At 36.3% G+C, this 17,023-nt stretch overlaps 2 protein-coding genes across 4 annotated transcripts in view; one reads left to right on the top strand and one right to left on the bottom strand.

Annotated features, from left to right (window-relative positions):
* Nucleotides 1-1,548: 1,548 nt before the first annotated feature.
* LOC103696519 lies at nucleotides 1,549-8,447 on the bottom strand. Of its 3 annotated transcripts, none has more exons than XM_039117611.1 (4): nucleotides 8,177-8,447; nucleotides 5,274-6,143; nucleotides 5,098-5,199; nucleotides 1,549-2,507 (listed from the first exon to the last, which is right to left on the bottom strand). In XM_039117611.1, exons 2-4 carry the CDS (start codon nucleotides 5,449-5,451, stop codon nucleotides 1,798-1,800), a joined length of 990 nt encoding a protein of 329 aa, XP_038973539.1. In that variant the 5' UTR covers nucleotides 5,452-6,143; nucleotides 8,177-8,447; the 3' UTR covers nucleotides 1,549-1,797. The 3 variants fall into 3 exon arrangements, with proteins under 3 accessions (XP_038973539.1, XP_038973538.1, XP_038973540.1); XM_039117610.1 differs by having other exon boundaries at nucleotides 5,274-5,496; nucleotides 8,177-8,445; XM_039117612.1 differs by having other exon boundaries at nucleotides 5,098-5,181; nucleotides 5,274-5,496; nucleotides 8,177-8,444.
* Nucleotides 8,448-8,550: 103 nt separating this feature from the next.
* The window catches only part of LOC103696517, a 9,956-nt gene continuing 1,483 nt past the window's right edge, over nucleotides 8,551-17,023 (top strand). Inside the window, exons 1-3 of the mRNA XM_008778175.2 lie at nucleotides 8,551-8,752; nucleotides 11,875-12,224; nucleotides 16,937-17,023. The exon at nucleotides 16,937-17,023 is cut by the window's right edge and continues 9 nt beyond it. Of these exons, the coding sequence (XP_008776397.1) occupies nucleotides 8,638-8,752; nucleotides 11,875-12,224; nucleotides 16,937-17,023 (552 nt within the window). The 5' untranslated portion in view covers nucleotides 8,551-8,637. The remainder of the gene's footprint in view (nucleotides 8,753-11,874; nucleotides 12,225-16,936) is intronic.

Here is a 17,023-nt window from a genome sequence, read left to right as displayed (position 1 = left end):
TTTTTGATTGACCACACAAAAACTCTTCTTTTTTATGGTGAAACATATTAGTAAAATTGTTGACCTATTTTTTTTCTTTCATTTGATTGCAAAGCAAAGGACGGGTACCATTGCCTGTGGAGCAATAGGGTATAAGCAACACAAGGAGCCAAAAAGTTGTGATGGGAGGTGAACTAGAGAATTTTTCAATATACTTCATAAGAAAGATGTAAGCCTAGAATCATATAATCATTATTACATAAAATATACATAATGTTTAAATTATGGGCTCCAAGTTTTATGAATCTGTCATGGGACCATTCTCAATCCAAATGTCTACAGGTCTGATTTGGATCTGGGTCCACGGACCTGAATCAGAGCCCTAATGAGCTCGAAAAGCCTTGTGGCTTTGCTGTTAAAAAGATACTAAGTGATATGATCATATAGATTCATGAAAATATAAGTATCGCAATCAATGGGCTAGGCCAGATCACGAGGCCGGAACCCAACCCAAAGAAAACGGGCTAGGCTTGGATTTTAAATCCTAAAATTCGATTTAGACTGAAATTCCAGGCTGGGCCTGGGTTTATATTTGTGTAAATATATCACCAACTTTCAGAGTAGCCCAATTCAGCCCAAGAAAATAGCTTTGTCCGGGTCAAGCTCATGCCCACTCATGCCTATTATAAAAGTGGATCAGATAATATCCGTCTGAATCCATTTTCATATTTAAATCTATCCAGATATAACTAAAAATTTAATTATCTGACCAATATCCATATCCATTTCTGTCAAAAAAAAATAGATATCGATAGACAACTGCCCAATCTGTACCTGAATATTTGATGCTATTTACAATTCTATTTGATTTTATATAATACTCATGAATTTCTAAGAAAAATATATAACCATATTAACTTGATTTACCATCCACTTTGTAATATCTTCCATTTTGTGGTCAAATAGTTTAATTATCCGATTTATATCAATAATTATATTCATACTTTTAGTATCCAATTTATATCCATATATATTTAAAATAAATTTGAATATAAATTTTTGCATCCGACCAATATCATATATATATATATATATATATATATATATATATATATATATGGATACATTGATATCTGATCTAGTTTTAGCCCTACCTGCTGCTGGATGTACCATGCTTGGGCCTAAGCTTCAAATCCAGGAAGACATTGGCCCTAGGCCTTACCTGGGCTGATCCAGCCCGCTAACAGGCAAGAAAGCTAAATTTGTCAATAGGGACAAAGCAAAGTTCTGAGTATTGGTCATTTGGAGGCTTGGATCAACTTGAAAATATCTATAAGAAATAATTGCTGTAGGATAATATTTCACAGAAATAAGTTGTTGAATCAACTTGAAATGACTTTTGAAAATAGCTCAGAAATAAAGGTGTCAACTGGCTAGGCAGATAAACAAAGAATTATTGAAGTGGCACCAGCCAGGAGAGCTTTCTGATATCATACTAAGCTGCAAATTAATTAATGAAGCCTCATCCACAAGGTCAGAAAAAAATATACCAAGCAACTGTCTCAGATATTTCCAACTTAAAAAGAGAGAATGCCGATATGACCTCGTGCATCATTTCGATTTCTCGTGTTTGCATTCAAATTTCTCAAATCATATTTAGATCTCTCCTGCAAAAATTTCACACAAATGGAGAGAAATAATCCAAGCCACGTGCCAAAAGCCTATACAAGCATAAAATGATAAGAAAAGGTGAAGATGACAGCAGCTCTCACTGTGAGACACCAAAACCTTAACAAGAAGAGAAACAAATCTAAGGTACTACAAAATATTAGGTAATTGTGATGCAAATTTTAGCTGCAACTCCTTGATCTTGGAGCAAAGCTCCATCTTCTGCTCCTTGCAGCTCTGAAGCAAGAAATCCTTCCCCTCAGTCAGTTCTTTCAGCTCTCCCACTCCCCTTTCTAACACCCTCTCTCCACCTCCTCTCACCTTCTCTGATCCAATATAGTGCAACTCTGAATCATCCATACTATCAGGGTAACCATTTCCCTGCCCATCTACAGCTTCTGGATGCCAACTTTTGGTGGTCACAGGCTTTTCAGGGGAGTCTACCCCTGCCACACAATTATCAGCTATAACCTTTCTCAATCGTTGGATCTCTCTCTCGGAGTCAAACAACTGCCTGTTCGCAGAATCTAGCTGGGACTGAAGATGGACCAATTGGGCCATTTGAGTGCTTACAGAATTCTGAAGGTCCGTGATCTGGGCCTGCATCTCCATTATCATTTCGTCCCGTCTCTTAAGCTGTTGCCGTAATTTGTGAATCACTTCTCTTTTGGTATAAATGTCAGAACCAGATTCTGAGATGCAGGGGGAGTCTGAGCTGTTTGGGAGGTGGAATGGCTTTTGAGGCAGCTCAATCCGTTCAGTTGACGATGTCCATATTGGGCTCTTTACAAGAGAAAGGGAGAGATCTGCTTCTTTTAACATTGGGCTCATGGATTCCAGCTTGATATCCATTCCACCACCTGAAATCCCATTACAACAAGATAAGCTATTAAATGGTTTAACAATTTTCAGATGTCAGTACAAGCATTTCTTAATGAAGTGTTTGTATTCATCTAGCATACTTGAGAAAATGTTGCAGTCATGGACAATAAATTGACCGCCCCAGCACTCCAAAAAGAAGACCATTTTAGCTTAACCTCTAGCCCTTGCAATTAAGGTACACCGTCTATCCTATCATTATATTGGTACGCATGGTATGGAGGGCGGTTCAATGTACCGAATGTCCGTATGCCCTCCATACTAGTACCAAATCAATAAGGTACGGTACGTTCCGTACCGCCCAATTCAGTACAGTATGGCATGCTATACTTGCAATATAGGAACAACAAGAATGCCTACGTTATAAATTAAAGTTTTTTTTTTTGTGGGTACAACGGCAGCTCACACGGGCGTGCGTGCAGATAACAAAATAAATTAAAGTATTTTCAAATGGTATTTTAACCTTGTATTTAGAGTCACTATTTAACTCCAAGCAGATCCAGATGCCTAGGTAAGCCACTATTAGAGTCAGAAGTCTTCAATATTAGAATACTGTCAAATGATCATGGAGTTGTGTTCCCATCCACAAAGGCGCACAGCTGGGATTACAATAAATCTAATGACCTGTAATATGAATTCTTGCCTTGTTCAAGGAGAATTTATTAAAACAGAAAATGTCATCCAAACCAAGGCACCCCTTCCTTTCCCTAAGTTATTTGTAAGGTCCCTCTGTTGGCCCTCCTTATTGGCTATAGTCTGCATGAATCATAAAGGCCATATGAAGGGACGCAATACAATAAGCATATGAACACACAAAAGGTTCAAGTTGCACAAGTTAGACAAACATATCTCTACTTTGTATCTTTGTATAGCTTTCAGTTTTCCTTAAGCCCATTCTGCATATGTCTAACTTGTGCAAAATAAAATCCCTTGTAGGCCAAGCCCCTCTCCTCCTCTGGATCCCCCTCCTCTGCTCCTGTGCCAGGCCCCCCTCCTCATCTCTTCAACTGGCACCAACAATCCCCTCTAATCTATTGGGCCTAATTTGTTGCACAGTGATACCTCATCAAAAAAGGGTCAGGATATTCCTATTCCTACTCCACTTTACTCCAAGCTAAACCATAGGGTGGAATAGTTTACCCTCGGTTAAAAGGATAGAGTAGTTCTAAGATGCCTCCTTTGACCCCAGAATATCACTGGTTGTCAAAGAATATTTGCCAAGAACAGCTGGAGTAGGCATTTTAAAGAGGCTCCATAATATCTTTATCCAATTTCATCCGACAACCAAATGTATTAGATCATCAAGGATTAAGATCCTATATTTAGATTCATATCATGGATCACAATCATAGGACCGAACTAGATCGCACATATTAAACAATGTGGAGATCTATTTTTCATAATTTATTTGACCACTCTTAGAATAACTTGTCTATCGCTAACAAACCTCAAACACTAAGTTTGCAAGACTAATAGGCCGTTTAGATTCTAAAAAGCAAATAAAAGATATTTAAGAGTTTCTGGAGTAAAAAGCAACAGAAAAGTCCCTGTAATATTACAACCATTTGTTAATCTGATTTGTTTTTACCTACATAAAAGGAAAATCAAACTCGTATAATCCAAGTAGGAGTATATAGAAAGCTAAAATTAACTAGATATGATGTTTATATGTAGGCTTATAATGGTGGAAGCTAGACTTGTAACATGTATGACTTTTGACATTCATTATGTACTTTACAAATGACTAAATTTTACAATTTCCACACCCTTTCATATTTTTTAATATTTTTGAAAGAAATTGGAAAGAATCTGGAAATTCGTGGTCTGATTTATGATCCAATCCAATTTGTCCCCTTATATGTTTGACAACTCGATCCTGATGGCATTGATGCAGCCTTAAAGTTATACTTAGGCCAGGCTTTGGTTTAGGTCTGGGCTTAAGGTGAACTGGCTGAAGCCTGGCCTATTAGAAGCACTAAACATGGTGCAGTTCACAACAACAGCAATGACAACATAGAATATGCAGTCACAAGGAAGCCTAACTTCCACCCCAACTGAAGCACATCTAGGTTTATTTCCAAAGACAACTACCATAAGCAGAACTCTTAGAAATTCTGCGAAACCTGCAATTTAGAATGACCCAGTCTCACATTTCTGCTGGAATATTATCAAACCATGAATAAGCATGCGAACATAACTCCATAACCAGCCAGACATCTCTTTCCGTTAGCCTCATTAGGTGAAAGACTCGCAACCAAACAAGTAAACAAAGTACGACATCGATCATTTCATCGATATCCCCAACATACATATACATCTATTCCATATAAGGAGGGGAAAAGAAAAGGAAATGGCAGTTCATACACATAAAAACAGATAAGTAATTGCAGCTTAGCTATAGTTGATTAAAAAGCAACTAGTAGCCAGTGACTTGGCAATTGTGCTTAAAAAAAAACACTTCATAATCTAAAAAGAAATAACAAATCATGCAAATCCAGAAAATTGAGTCTGCTGGTCCCATTTCTGGAATTCAATTCACTAAAAATTATACGGTAAGTCAAGGCAACAAACCAGAGCAACAATGGTAACAGTTGTCATCATCCTGAGTAAAGCAATAGCAGTTTGAATGCAACTGGTATGCTCCTGATCTCTTGACTGCAGATTTCCCATTTTCTGCTAGATAGAGTTAGCAACTGTGCATAGGAACAAGGCATAATAAGTTGAATCAAAATTGGCATATTTTAGACCTTTGATGGCATTATATTGTCGCTTTGTCTCAAAGACCTGCTTCAGTTTGCATCCAAGCCTGATTGAAAGTGTGCTTAGCAAGGCACCACCAGCAATAAGAACCCAAGTTGGGCCCTCCCCTCGAACATTGTTAAGCCTTTGAGCTCTTTGTATGGTTCCATTATGTTTTGATTTCATCTTATAATCACCAGGTGTTGGATGAAATATAATTGACAACTTGACCTTATTTAACCACAATTATGCTACAGTAAGAAACTTGTTTTGCTAAGGCAGCTTGGTGCAGAAAACTATCTTAAGAAAGCTCAAACGTAAAGCAAAGTTTAATCTTTTCCTAACTTGTCTCCACAAAAAGAGTAAAATCATATGAGAGAGCAAGAAAAGAAAATTGTATAAAATAATCTTTTTCTTTTGTATAGCATGGAGATAAAAATTGAAACACAAAAATGTATAACATATAGGAAATGTGCAAGATGACTTTAATGGATATTAATATGCAAAGACCAAGTCAGATTAAATGGTTCTCATAACTTCAGTATTCTAGAGAGGTACCATCAGGTAAAGGTGCAAGAAAAACCAATTAAAATATCATCTATTACCAGCTTACATGCAGGACAAGTACTTTTTAACTTGACGGTTTTTAAAGGTCTGAGAGCAGTGTAAATGTTGGCAGTTTTACGCAGGGTAACTCCAAACAATGACATTGGAAATAATGATGATAGTAAAAACAATTAATGATAATAGTTACTGACTTACTTCTGAGAAAAAGGATTGCTCTTGGGGAACATATTGATGTTGTGTTGGTGTTGCATCAGTATAGTCAAAGCATGCACATGTATGGGTGCTAGCCAACTAATCCAATATGTGCAGATCTGAAGGAACTCAAGGAACTTAGGAAATGCTAAAAGAACAAAGAAAATCAACAATTGGGGAAGATAAAATAGTTCAGACAAACAGGTTATCAATCCCTCCTCCCAAGTCATAGTGAAGGCAAAGGGAATCTTGAAGGCAGGTGCATGTTGACAATTATGAAAATGGTTGGAATAAGGACTTGTGTTTCGAATAGGCTCTTTGGTCATGATTTTAAGCTTGCAGATGGAAGCAATTCCCCATATTGAACTTTTAATCCCCTTCATCTAAACACTTTCTCAAGTCTCAAGGAACCTTGAAGAGTTGCTCCTTGGTTGCATAAGCTTAAAAATAAAATGAATTAGGTGGCCCCCAAAAATTAAGGTGCCAACTAGCTTTCCAATTTTCATAGCAGGTGGCTGAGGTTGTCATGGATGGATTAAGCACCAATTTATAAGTGTTGAAATCAAGCTCAGAGATGATCTCAAAACCTTTTCAAACTTAAATGTGTCATACCTTGATTCATAAACCAAACCAAAAAGGTAATCTCTTGCAAGTTGTTTAGATTGAATATCTTATTGAACATAAATGCACCTCCCAGGTCTCAGGAGTAGTAATCTCATACAATTTATTTTTAGTAATTGGTGCTTTCACTGAAATATCTCAGCACCTATGTAAATTTCAGCAACAATTAACTAATATATGAATGGCGAATATACAGATATCCCATTCTTAAGCATGATGATATAAGTATAGTTTTGTAGACAAGTTACGAGCATAACTCGTGCAGCTCAAGTTACTTCTCCTTTAGGCTATAACAAAAGGCTTTCAAATTGATGGTTTACGAAGTTTTAGTGTTATAAAGAAGCACGGGTAGGAAAACTCATCAGCATATTGGTCAGGTGTGGGTGTATGTCTAAGCGTCAGATCATTTCAATATCTTAGATATTTTCTTCCTACAGAATCATGCACAAGCAAGGTAGGCCGTCTCAGTACCGAGCCCCGTACTGGTACCATTCTGTCGTTGTACATAAAGCATCAGCTAGTCAGCTCTTCAACCTTTGATTGCAACCAAACCTTACCATGCAGAAGCCCAGTGGCCAAATGAACATGTTAACTTTTTCTTTCCTCTTCCTAATACCAGCTTTTTATTTGATTTGATATCAACTTTGATCAAGTTCTCTTTGCCCAAACCATGCATTCCACTGATCCTATTTGCTAAACTTTCAAAAATTGAAGTCCTTTGATATTGTGTCTGTCCAAAATTGTCCCAACACATATTTCCACCAGCAAGTCCACACCTTTAATATGTAAACATAATTTCCACATGCTGGATTTGTCTGTCAAAATTTTATACTTATTATCTTATAGCTGCAGGGCATGCATTAACAACACAACTAGAGACAACAAAGCCAGCTCCTGAAGAGATTGGAGATAATTTTGACATTGCAGTGGTAGAACCAAAAAGGTGATCTGCTCAACATTGCAGACCTAATAGGACCCAACATTGCAAACTAACAAAAGCATCAAAATATTTCTCCCCTTATCCTCCATAATCATTTGATTCATTTACCCTGAAAATTTTGAAGATATAAACTATACCAAGCTAGATCTGCAATGCCTTCTGGAAAGTTTCTTGTTAACAGCACCGGCAATTAATCCCTAATTAGTCAATTTACATAAACGAACTAATGCAAAAATGTTCAAGTTTACTTTCACTTCAAATGATCAAGGATATAGGTTTCTTATTCTTCCTTTCCACGTTAATATTACATCTGCAACACTATTTATTGGTCAGCTTCTAAATTCATATCATTTATTCAGTCAGGAGATTTGTTTCCTGTTATTCAGTAAAAAGAAAGAAAGTAAGAATGTAATCTTGGAGTCAACACTATGCCGCATTGCAAACATCCGGAAATAGAACGATTTGATCCACCCAGAACCCTAGATAGAAACTGAAATCCAACGGCAAGAACAAAGAAACATTTCCAACAGAATCATCAGGAAGAGAAGAATCGAATCGATCGGCGAATGCCCTAGAGACGAAGAGTCTTACCTCATTCAACTGGAATCGGCCGGCGAAGAGATTTGGATCCCTCTCAGTCGATTATATTGCTTATATTGGACTCTTCTCCTCTTTTCTCGTTTTCACAGCCGGATCTTGATTTCCTTCTCTTGGACTCCACTCTTTCTTTAATAATTTTTTCCCTTTCCCTTTTTGTTTTGTTCTTGTTGATTTAATTTTTTGTCTTTTTATTGTTAAATTATATTCGTTTTTCCGGCTCGGGCAATGGAATAGGAATTCATGGCTACAGTGGGTTTTTTCCAGAAGCAAGAAGGAAGGAAAACAAGGGAACACCTCCACTCCCCGTGCCCTATCTGTAAACTAGCAAATGGGTCGGTTTATTTGACCCCGATCCGACCCGACCCGTTTGCGGCCGCTCGAGTTCGCCTCCTAAAACGGAAACCCCGGCCTTGTTCTCGGACTTTGGTTTTGGCCTCTGCGCCGCCGCTGCAATGGCCACGGCCGCCGTCGTGACTCGACCCTTCGCCTCGGGCTCCTCCCGTGGCTTGTTTCGAGTTCTCTCCTCCAAGCCGACGCCTTCCGTCTTCACGCAGCATCTCCACACTGGTATCCTCTCTTCCTCTCCTTTCCCTTCTCACTTTTTTGGTTTCTTTACAACAATTCTATGTATATAAATAGTTTTCGGTGGGTTAACCATGGGGGCTAAAAGAAATTGTGTAAGATGAAGAAGAGAGGATGGAGATTTGGTTTAAGGATTCGTAGGGTGGAGGAATAGAGCACATGGAGAGGTTTTTGTATTTGAGATTCTTCTCTTGTGCACGGATTATTGGGCGTGCTATATGAAACGATGTTTATACGAGAAATCAACATGGGAGGAACTTTTATGAAGCTGATAGTAAACCGAGTGCCATAAGGCATACCCTTTATGATATAACCTGGACTTCCACCGAGCAATTTCATTCATATGACATGCTTGATGATATGCTGAAACCAAGATGACCATGCACCTTATAACTAGTAACCATGAACTCATTTCTTTCTAACTTTTTCAGCTAGTTCCATAAGGGTCTTGTTAAGAAATGGAACAAAAAAATAAAAAGATGTGCTTTTGAGAATTTGTTCACCAGGTACCATGGCATTCTATATACTGATGTGGTATTATGTCACAGTATTCTTGACTAGGCTGTTATGATTGACATCAATATATTGTTAAATTGTCACTAGAGGTTTATCGTACTCCCTAACCTTCTCTACTCGATCTTCTTTTTTTTCCCGTTTTGGTAATGTAATTGTAAAAATAGGGGTAAATGATATGAAGAAATTTTTTTCACCTTATGAAAGAGGTATGATTCTAATGTGCCTGAAACAATCCTTGCTTGATTTACCATGTTCACTGAATTCGCAAAATTTCATCTTATTACATCTTCCATTTGGTCCTGAAAGCGTAATCCTTGCAAAAAAGGTCATATTTTCAGACTATCAAAACCCATTTGTATTTGCCAAAGCAGGTTTTCCCATTGGAGATTGTAAAAGAGGTGGAAGGTGTGGTGAATCCAACCCAAAAGGGGAAGGGCCATCCTATTTGGCCATGCATGATAGACGGGCAAATCACAGTGAGCTCGGCGCATCACTATTTCAACAAACAGCATGTGGTAGAGGAAATCCCAATTCTTGGTTTTATATTTGGTCTTTGGAGGCTCATCAAAGGAATCAAAATTAATTATGGAAAGTACATACATTGTGGCCTACCCACACTCGGAATGATGACTCAAAGATTGTTCTCTTATTACTGCTAGATGCTGATGTTGCTGAGAAAGTAATGGATCTATAGATATTTGTTATGCAAATGTAGCATGAGGACAAGGCCTTGGAGAAGGGGTTGTTATGGGGATCAAGAAGATCAACAATTGCTTATTTTAGGAAACGATGAAAAGATATCTATGAACAAAAAAAGCACATCAATAAAGTAGGTATTTAAAAAAAGATATTGAACAAGCAATATTCTTTTTTTTTAAAATCAGCATGGTGCAGGCAATATTGAAGAGGATTGGTTCAGTATCTTTTTGTGAGAATGGGGAACTAGAAATAGTATAGATTGAAAAGACATGAGTTTATTCTATTCCATGAATTGTCAAGATTTGCTAAATATGTGTTTGTTTGGGAATGGGTCTTGGAAGGATGAAATTTGTCACTAGGAATTGGAGTCTTGAGATAAAGTGAAGGTGCATTTCAGAGAGCTTTTGTTGCTAATGCGATGATTGGAAATTCATTAGAAGCTGATGCCCGTGCTCTGAATCCTGGTATAGACTGACTTGGCAATTTGGAGTGCTAAAGGTACTTATAGGATCCAATAATCAAGTGTATGGCTATTAATGAAGTTCTGGTAATGTTTTGCCAGAGAATTAATAAGGAAGCTATTGGATGTTGAAATATGTGAAGATGCATGGAGGAAATAATGTATGGCTAGCTTATCATGACATTTCTAGTGAAGGAATCTGTCAACACTTTCCACCTTTCCCCAAATCTTCTTCTATGAGTCACCAAAGGCTACTTTCTAATCCCACTTTGCCTTCATCAAAGACCTAATGGATGAAATAGCTCTTACTTTTCATCTTTTACCTCTCAGTAGTACCCTATTTCAGCCTTTTTTTCTCCAAGATCATGCAATAATCTCTTCCTTCCCAAGCTCCTTTTGTATGTCATTGTGATCTTAGCCCTTGATGTCTCTATGTACATTTCTTTTCATTTTCAAAGATTTTTCATAACATTTAATCTACCCTTCACTTTGTTTCTTTGGAACTTCATGCTCCTGATAAGCTTACTAGCAATTCTGCCAATTCCATATGCTTTCTATCATAAAACCTTTGTATTATTTTTCACCTAATTGACAAGGAGAAATAAAATGTGATGTAGCACCGATTGAGAAAGAGCTATGGGAATAAATTTGCAAAAGTTGATCTAACATCTAGTTAAAGCAAGTGTATATGTGATAGTACTATTTTTGTCTAATCTTACTCCATATATCTCGTTCCTGTTAAATCAAAGTGTTTTGTTCACAAATTCAGTAAGTCTCTCTAGATATTTAGATAGCTAGTTGTTTCACATCCATATGGTATGTTGAAAATGAAACACATGCAACATTTTGGCTGTTACAATTTTATGCTAATCTCTGCTGTCATGTAAAGCAAGCTCTCATTTGGATTTCTGAATGACTGGAAATAGAACCATCTTTTCTTTTCTTTTTTCTGAAATATCTATCTTTATAAAATACACTCATTATGGCTTATCTCTGTCTCCTTTTATTTAAGAGAGAAACATGAGAATTTTTAGTGACCAAAACTGGGATTGCATTTATTATTTGAATCAAAAACTCAAAATATGTTAATCTTGAGATCGCAGCTATTCATGTTGCTCCTAAAGTGCAATGCATGTTCTCAGTTCCAGTTGCTTTTGTATTATCTAGTTTTTGCAATTAATTTCTTATGTATCTGTTAGATGCCAATTTTTTTCTTTTGAAGGATTTTTTTTGTTCTTATAAATGACGGAATCTAAGTTGTATCTGTGGTGGTTGCTTATCACAAGATCTAGATTGGTGTTCCATCAAAATAAGTTATAATGGACATTTTCTCCTGAAAATCATTGTTTCATTTGTTTTTGGTTAAATCCTCCAAGCATATCTTCTTGCATATAGTTGTCAGTAGTTCTAATACTTTCTCTGGTTTGAACAGGTGATGACAATGGTAACGATAAAAGTAATAGTTTCGAGAGTGCAGATGATTTTGAAAGGCGTTTATTTGGTGATATAGACAATAGTCCAAATACTAATTCCTTCTATCGGAAGCTTGATAAACTAGAAAAGGCTCATGGGAGATCCAATGTTGGTTCCAAAATGAATGATGGTGGTCATTCACAATTTCTAGGTGGTCTAGGTGAGAGTTTTGATACACTGTCAGATGGTATGGATGAGAAGCTGAAGAAAGCTGCTCGCACGTTTGTCTACAGTGATGAGATTCATGATGAAGATTATTCGTTCAGACCCGATGTGAAATTTTTACCTGGAATGAATTATACTCCTAGGGTAAGAGGCTCTATGCTAACTATCTGGAATGTTGAGCTAGCATTTTTATCTCCTTTTTTTTAAAAAAAAAAATTGGACTTATTAATTTCCATCTTTTAAAAGATATATACTGTATGGCTATCTTCTTGTTATGTTTGCTAGAGACAGGCCATTCGATGATTGCCAGTCATATGACTTGGAATTTGTATATGTGCATGGATATCAACAGTTTTTAGCCAATTATTCTTTTAGAATTCCAGATATGCTTTTGGTGGGTCATAAAGCACCTCATGATTTTATTTTGTTTTGCTAAAAGATTGTTCATTTCATGCTTTTTGTCAAAAAAAAAAAAAAAAAAAATCTTTAGAAGATCGATATTTTCTGCCAATCTAATGTTTTGAATTTGACTATTTTAATGACATGATGGTCATTTCTTTTTAAATTTGTCCAGTTTAACAACATGGTAGTAACATCGTTTTGCATTTGTCCAGCTTAACGATATGTTGGTTATATCATTTTGCATTTATCCAGTTTAATGACATAGTGGTCCTTTTATTTTGAGCCTTTAGATCAATACTAACTCCTTTTTAAAAGTTTATTTTGGTATTCATCATATAATGGACAAATATATTTTTAGAGACATTAGCTGGATCAAAGGTTAGACTTGATATCAATTTCAGGCGTCATATCTAAAGGCCATGGTTATATCTTTATCTCTATTCAATAAATTTTAACTGTTCAATAAACCTAATTTTTGAACATATGGGAGGAATCATGTTTATCTATCAAATACATTTGATGGATCATTGATCAAACTTTAGATTTTGAGTTCATGTCTTTTTGAAACATAGGCTTTCTTGATTCTATCCAGAATTCACGTATCTCTATGAAGCATAGAAGAATGGTTGAAACCCTACTTCATATTAAGAAGTTTATAATCTCTTTCAATGGAAAGAGGCCTATTTGATGGAAGGTATCCAAGAGATACTAGTTTGAGTATAGCGAGAAATATACTTTATGATAAGATGCCCTTAGCCTCTATTAGTGGAGGACTGCATTAAATAGGATCGAGGCCCTATTTTAATTATGAGCAAGGTTTTAAGTCCCCGTGGAACAGGGGAGTCCTGGTTGTCCCATCGTGTTTCTGTGAAAAAATGGGATAACGACATGGTTGGGACTCCGAAACCAGGGAAAGAAGAAGAAAACGGAAAGCAAGAAAGGAAGAAAAGATGAAGAAAAGGAATGAAAAGAAAGCAGAAAAGGAAAGGAAGAAAGGAAGGGAGAAGAAAAAGAATGAAAGGAAGGAAAGAAGGAAGAAAGGAAAGTGAAAGAACAAGAAAAAGGAAACAAAAGAAGAAGCAAAGGAAGGGATAAGAAAAAGAAAGAAGAAAAAAGGAAAGAAAGAAGGTAAAGGAAAAAAAAAGAAGGAAAGAAGGAAGAAAAGAAGAAGGAAAAAAAAGAAAGAAAGGAAAGGAAAGGAAGGAAGAAGGGGAGAGAGATAGAGGGTACCTATGCATTGAGATTGCCGTCATGGCGGGGTGGGATACTGGGGCGTCCCATTTCCTGGAGAAACCAAGACACCCCCATCTCACTAGATTTAAAATCTTGATTATGGGACTATGATCTTATTTTATTGAAGTCTGTTTACTTCTAATAAAGTATTGCCAAAGGCTTACTTTATAATGAGAAACATTTAACCTCTATAAATGGAGTCTATGACTCCTAGCAGAATAGCACTAAGATCCTATTTTTAATTATAAGATTAAAATCTTGTTCATATAAAGTCTATTGGCTTCTCCTTGAAGCATAGCCGATGGCCTACTAATGAAGGGATCAATGATCTCTTTGAATAGAGTCTAAGACACATTTATAGAAGGGGTTAAAGCCCCAGATTTTGATCTACTTCTGAATATGAGATAGAGATATCTCGTTCTTATGAGTGAAGGGAAAGAGAAAAGTAGGAGAGATGGGGCACACAGTGGGTGTCATCTCAACTTTCTTAGGAGAGAGCATATGATCCCCGGAAGAGAGAAGGAGCCTCTTATTGTATTCCAAGAAGAGTATTTATAGATAATTTTGAAATAACTACTTGGCAACCATCAATGTCTTTGATGGCTCCTCTTTTAACCATTTGACAATATAAGATCCCTCCCCATCCCTTAACCAACAATTATTTTCTTTAATTTCTTTTAAATTCAGGTTGGCTGCTCCCATTTTTAAGGAGGGAGTTTTTGTAACTACGATTAACTTCAGGAAGCCTTTTGGGGTGTTTATGTTGGGGCCTGGTCAATTTGATCACTGTTAGATCATAAGTTTGGCCTTTTATGGCTGCACGATGGTATGTTCGTTTTATAACATGGTAGGAAGGAATGACATATGTTAGATTACAAGATAAGCTTTTGTAGACCAAACCATTGAATATGCTCCATCTATTGATCTAAGTCTTTAAGAACTGTCAGATTGCTAGTAGGTATAATTAAATGGAGCAAATGACTTGGTCTAGACCATATATTGATCCACAAAGTCTAACCATTGGATTCTGAGTGGGTTTAGTTAGATCAACCAAAGAATGTCAAATGGTCCATTAGTTGATCCATAAGGCTTTTAAAGCCATTAGATAATAAGTAGCTTTAGTTAAATGAACCAAACAACTTAATCTATTCCATCTATTCATCTGCTAGGCAATCAGAACCATTGGATCATAAGCAGAATTAGTTAGATGAACCAAATAACTTAATCTGGTCCATCTATCATTCTGCAAGGCTTTTAAAGCCATTGGATCATAAGTAGCTTAAGCTTGATGAACCAAACAACTTAATCTGCTCCATTGATTGATCCACTAGGCTTTTAGAGCCATTGGATCATAAGTAGCTTTAGTTAGATGAATCAAACAACTTAATCTGGTCCATTGATTGATCCACAAGCCCTTTATAACCATCAGTTCATAAGTTTCTTTTGTTCGATCTTAGTAACATTGCCTAGTCTGCCCCGTTCATTCTTTTATGGGCTCTTTCCGGCCATTGGATGATAAGTGTCATTTATTAAAGTGAATGAAATGAATGAACCTAAGCTGTTCATTCATTAGAAGGTGCTAAATACCATTGGATGATGAGTTTTATTCAAGAGAAGCTGAAAACTATAATCCAAACCATCTATTTATTTGAGAAATCACTATAGTTGCTGGATTTTATGAATTTGGTCACCAAATAATCGCAAGCATTCTTTAGTTGTGAAGTTGCCTTTCTTATTTTAATGGAATTTGAATAGACACTATTTTTGTTTAATTCAAGTAGGAGTGGTTCTTTATTTACATTTAATATCTTATGTAATGAGAGAAAATTAACTTAAATGATGTTCATGTAAACAAGATTTGTTTTCGATTGTCTACATGCTAAGTCAGGTTATCTAGCGTCAGCAAGCAACCTCCCACTTCCTCTCCAATGCAATGAAGTGGTGAAAAAGGAAAAAAATGAAAAACTTCTAGGAAGCTTTTTGCCTTGATACTGGTAGGTTTCTAGCTGTGCCCAATTGCATTGAACTAACAAGGTTTGATACAGGTTGGCTATGGGTGATACCAAGCAGTTTGCTCAGCACTAGGTATCAACCCTATGTCTAGGGCAAGCACTTGCCTGACACGTACTTTGATTTCTGGCATGGACCAGCATCTAAATCCTTGATTTGTATATCGACTTTGTATTGACCATTACTTTCTGATTAATTGGTTTCATAAATTCTTGGTGTTTATTTAGGAGTATTTGGTTTTTCAAGTCAACCTTTACAATTCGTATACTTTTGGTGTTTTTGTTTCTTTTGAGGGCACTACCTCAATCATCTTGCTTGTTCTTTATGGGGTTGTCTCTAAGTGTTAGTTTTACTAGTTAAAACATCTGTTCTTTTAATCTTATCATTAGTCATAATTTTTTGGGGGGTGTTATCACAAAGAATGCTATTTTTTTTGAATTTTTTATTTCATGATTAGGAAAGTTCTTTTTCTTTTGTATGATAGGTTTATCATTTTCAATTAATTCATTCTTTCCCTTTAAAAAAAAGATCTTGGCTTCACATCCGCCCAAGTTGCCTTTTGCTAGGAATTTACACCAACGCATATAGTTGATGTGAGATTGAGTGTCAGTTCTCAAACTTCAATGGACCAGGCCTTGTTTGACTATGCTAACTGGATTATGGCTTCTTGTTTTGGTTTAGTTGGCAGGTTTGTAAGTATTAGCAAACCAGACAAGAAGTTTCCAAAGTGCATGCTAGTATAGAAGATAACTTCATTAAAGGGTGAAAAATGGTTGCATCTATAGATGAAGAACACTAATGGAGTTCTTATAATGTCAAGTAGTACTGAAGTAACTTCTTATTTTATATAATTAGAAATTTTAAGTATTATGTCCATCAAGATTTAGCTAAAAAATGCATGTCAGATGCAATTAAAGAGTTAAAAAGTGAATCTCGAAATTTGTTGAAATGATTTTCATTTATCTCCATGACCCAATGCATTGGTGATGCTACAAATATAACTATACCCCTTTTTATTGCTCTTTATGGGTTACTGCTGGCCCTCCATTTTTTAAAATTTTAGTTTAACATGCATGCACTCTTTTATTATAGGATTTGGTTCATGTGTAATTTCTTCCACCTATTAATTGGATGATGTGATATTTTGAAAATGTATTTAATTCAGTATATTATTTTTCTGTTCTCACTTTAAGTCCTGTGGCTGAATGTAGGATCTTGATCTGACAAGACCTGGGGTCCCGAAAAGTTTTAAAAGAACCGAGTTCCAAACCACTACAGAAGAGGTTTTAAGGAAAGCT

This window comes from Phoenix dactylifera, unplaced genomic scaffold (assembly GCF_009389715.1).
Source record: "Phoenix dactylifera cultivar Barhee BC4 unplaced genomic scaffold, palm_55x_up_171113_PBpolish2nd_filt_p 000253F, whole genome shotgun sequence".
Taxonomy (NCBI): Eukaryota; Viridiplantae; Streptophyta; class Magnoliopsida; order Arecales; family Arecaceae; genus Phoenix; species Phoenix dactylifera.
Note: the sequence above shows the minus strand (reverse complement) of the source record. Positions and strands in the feature narration are given on the sequence as shown.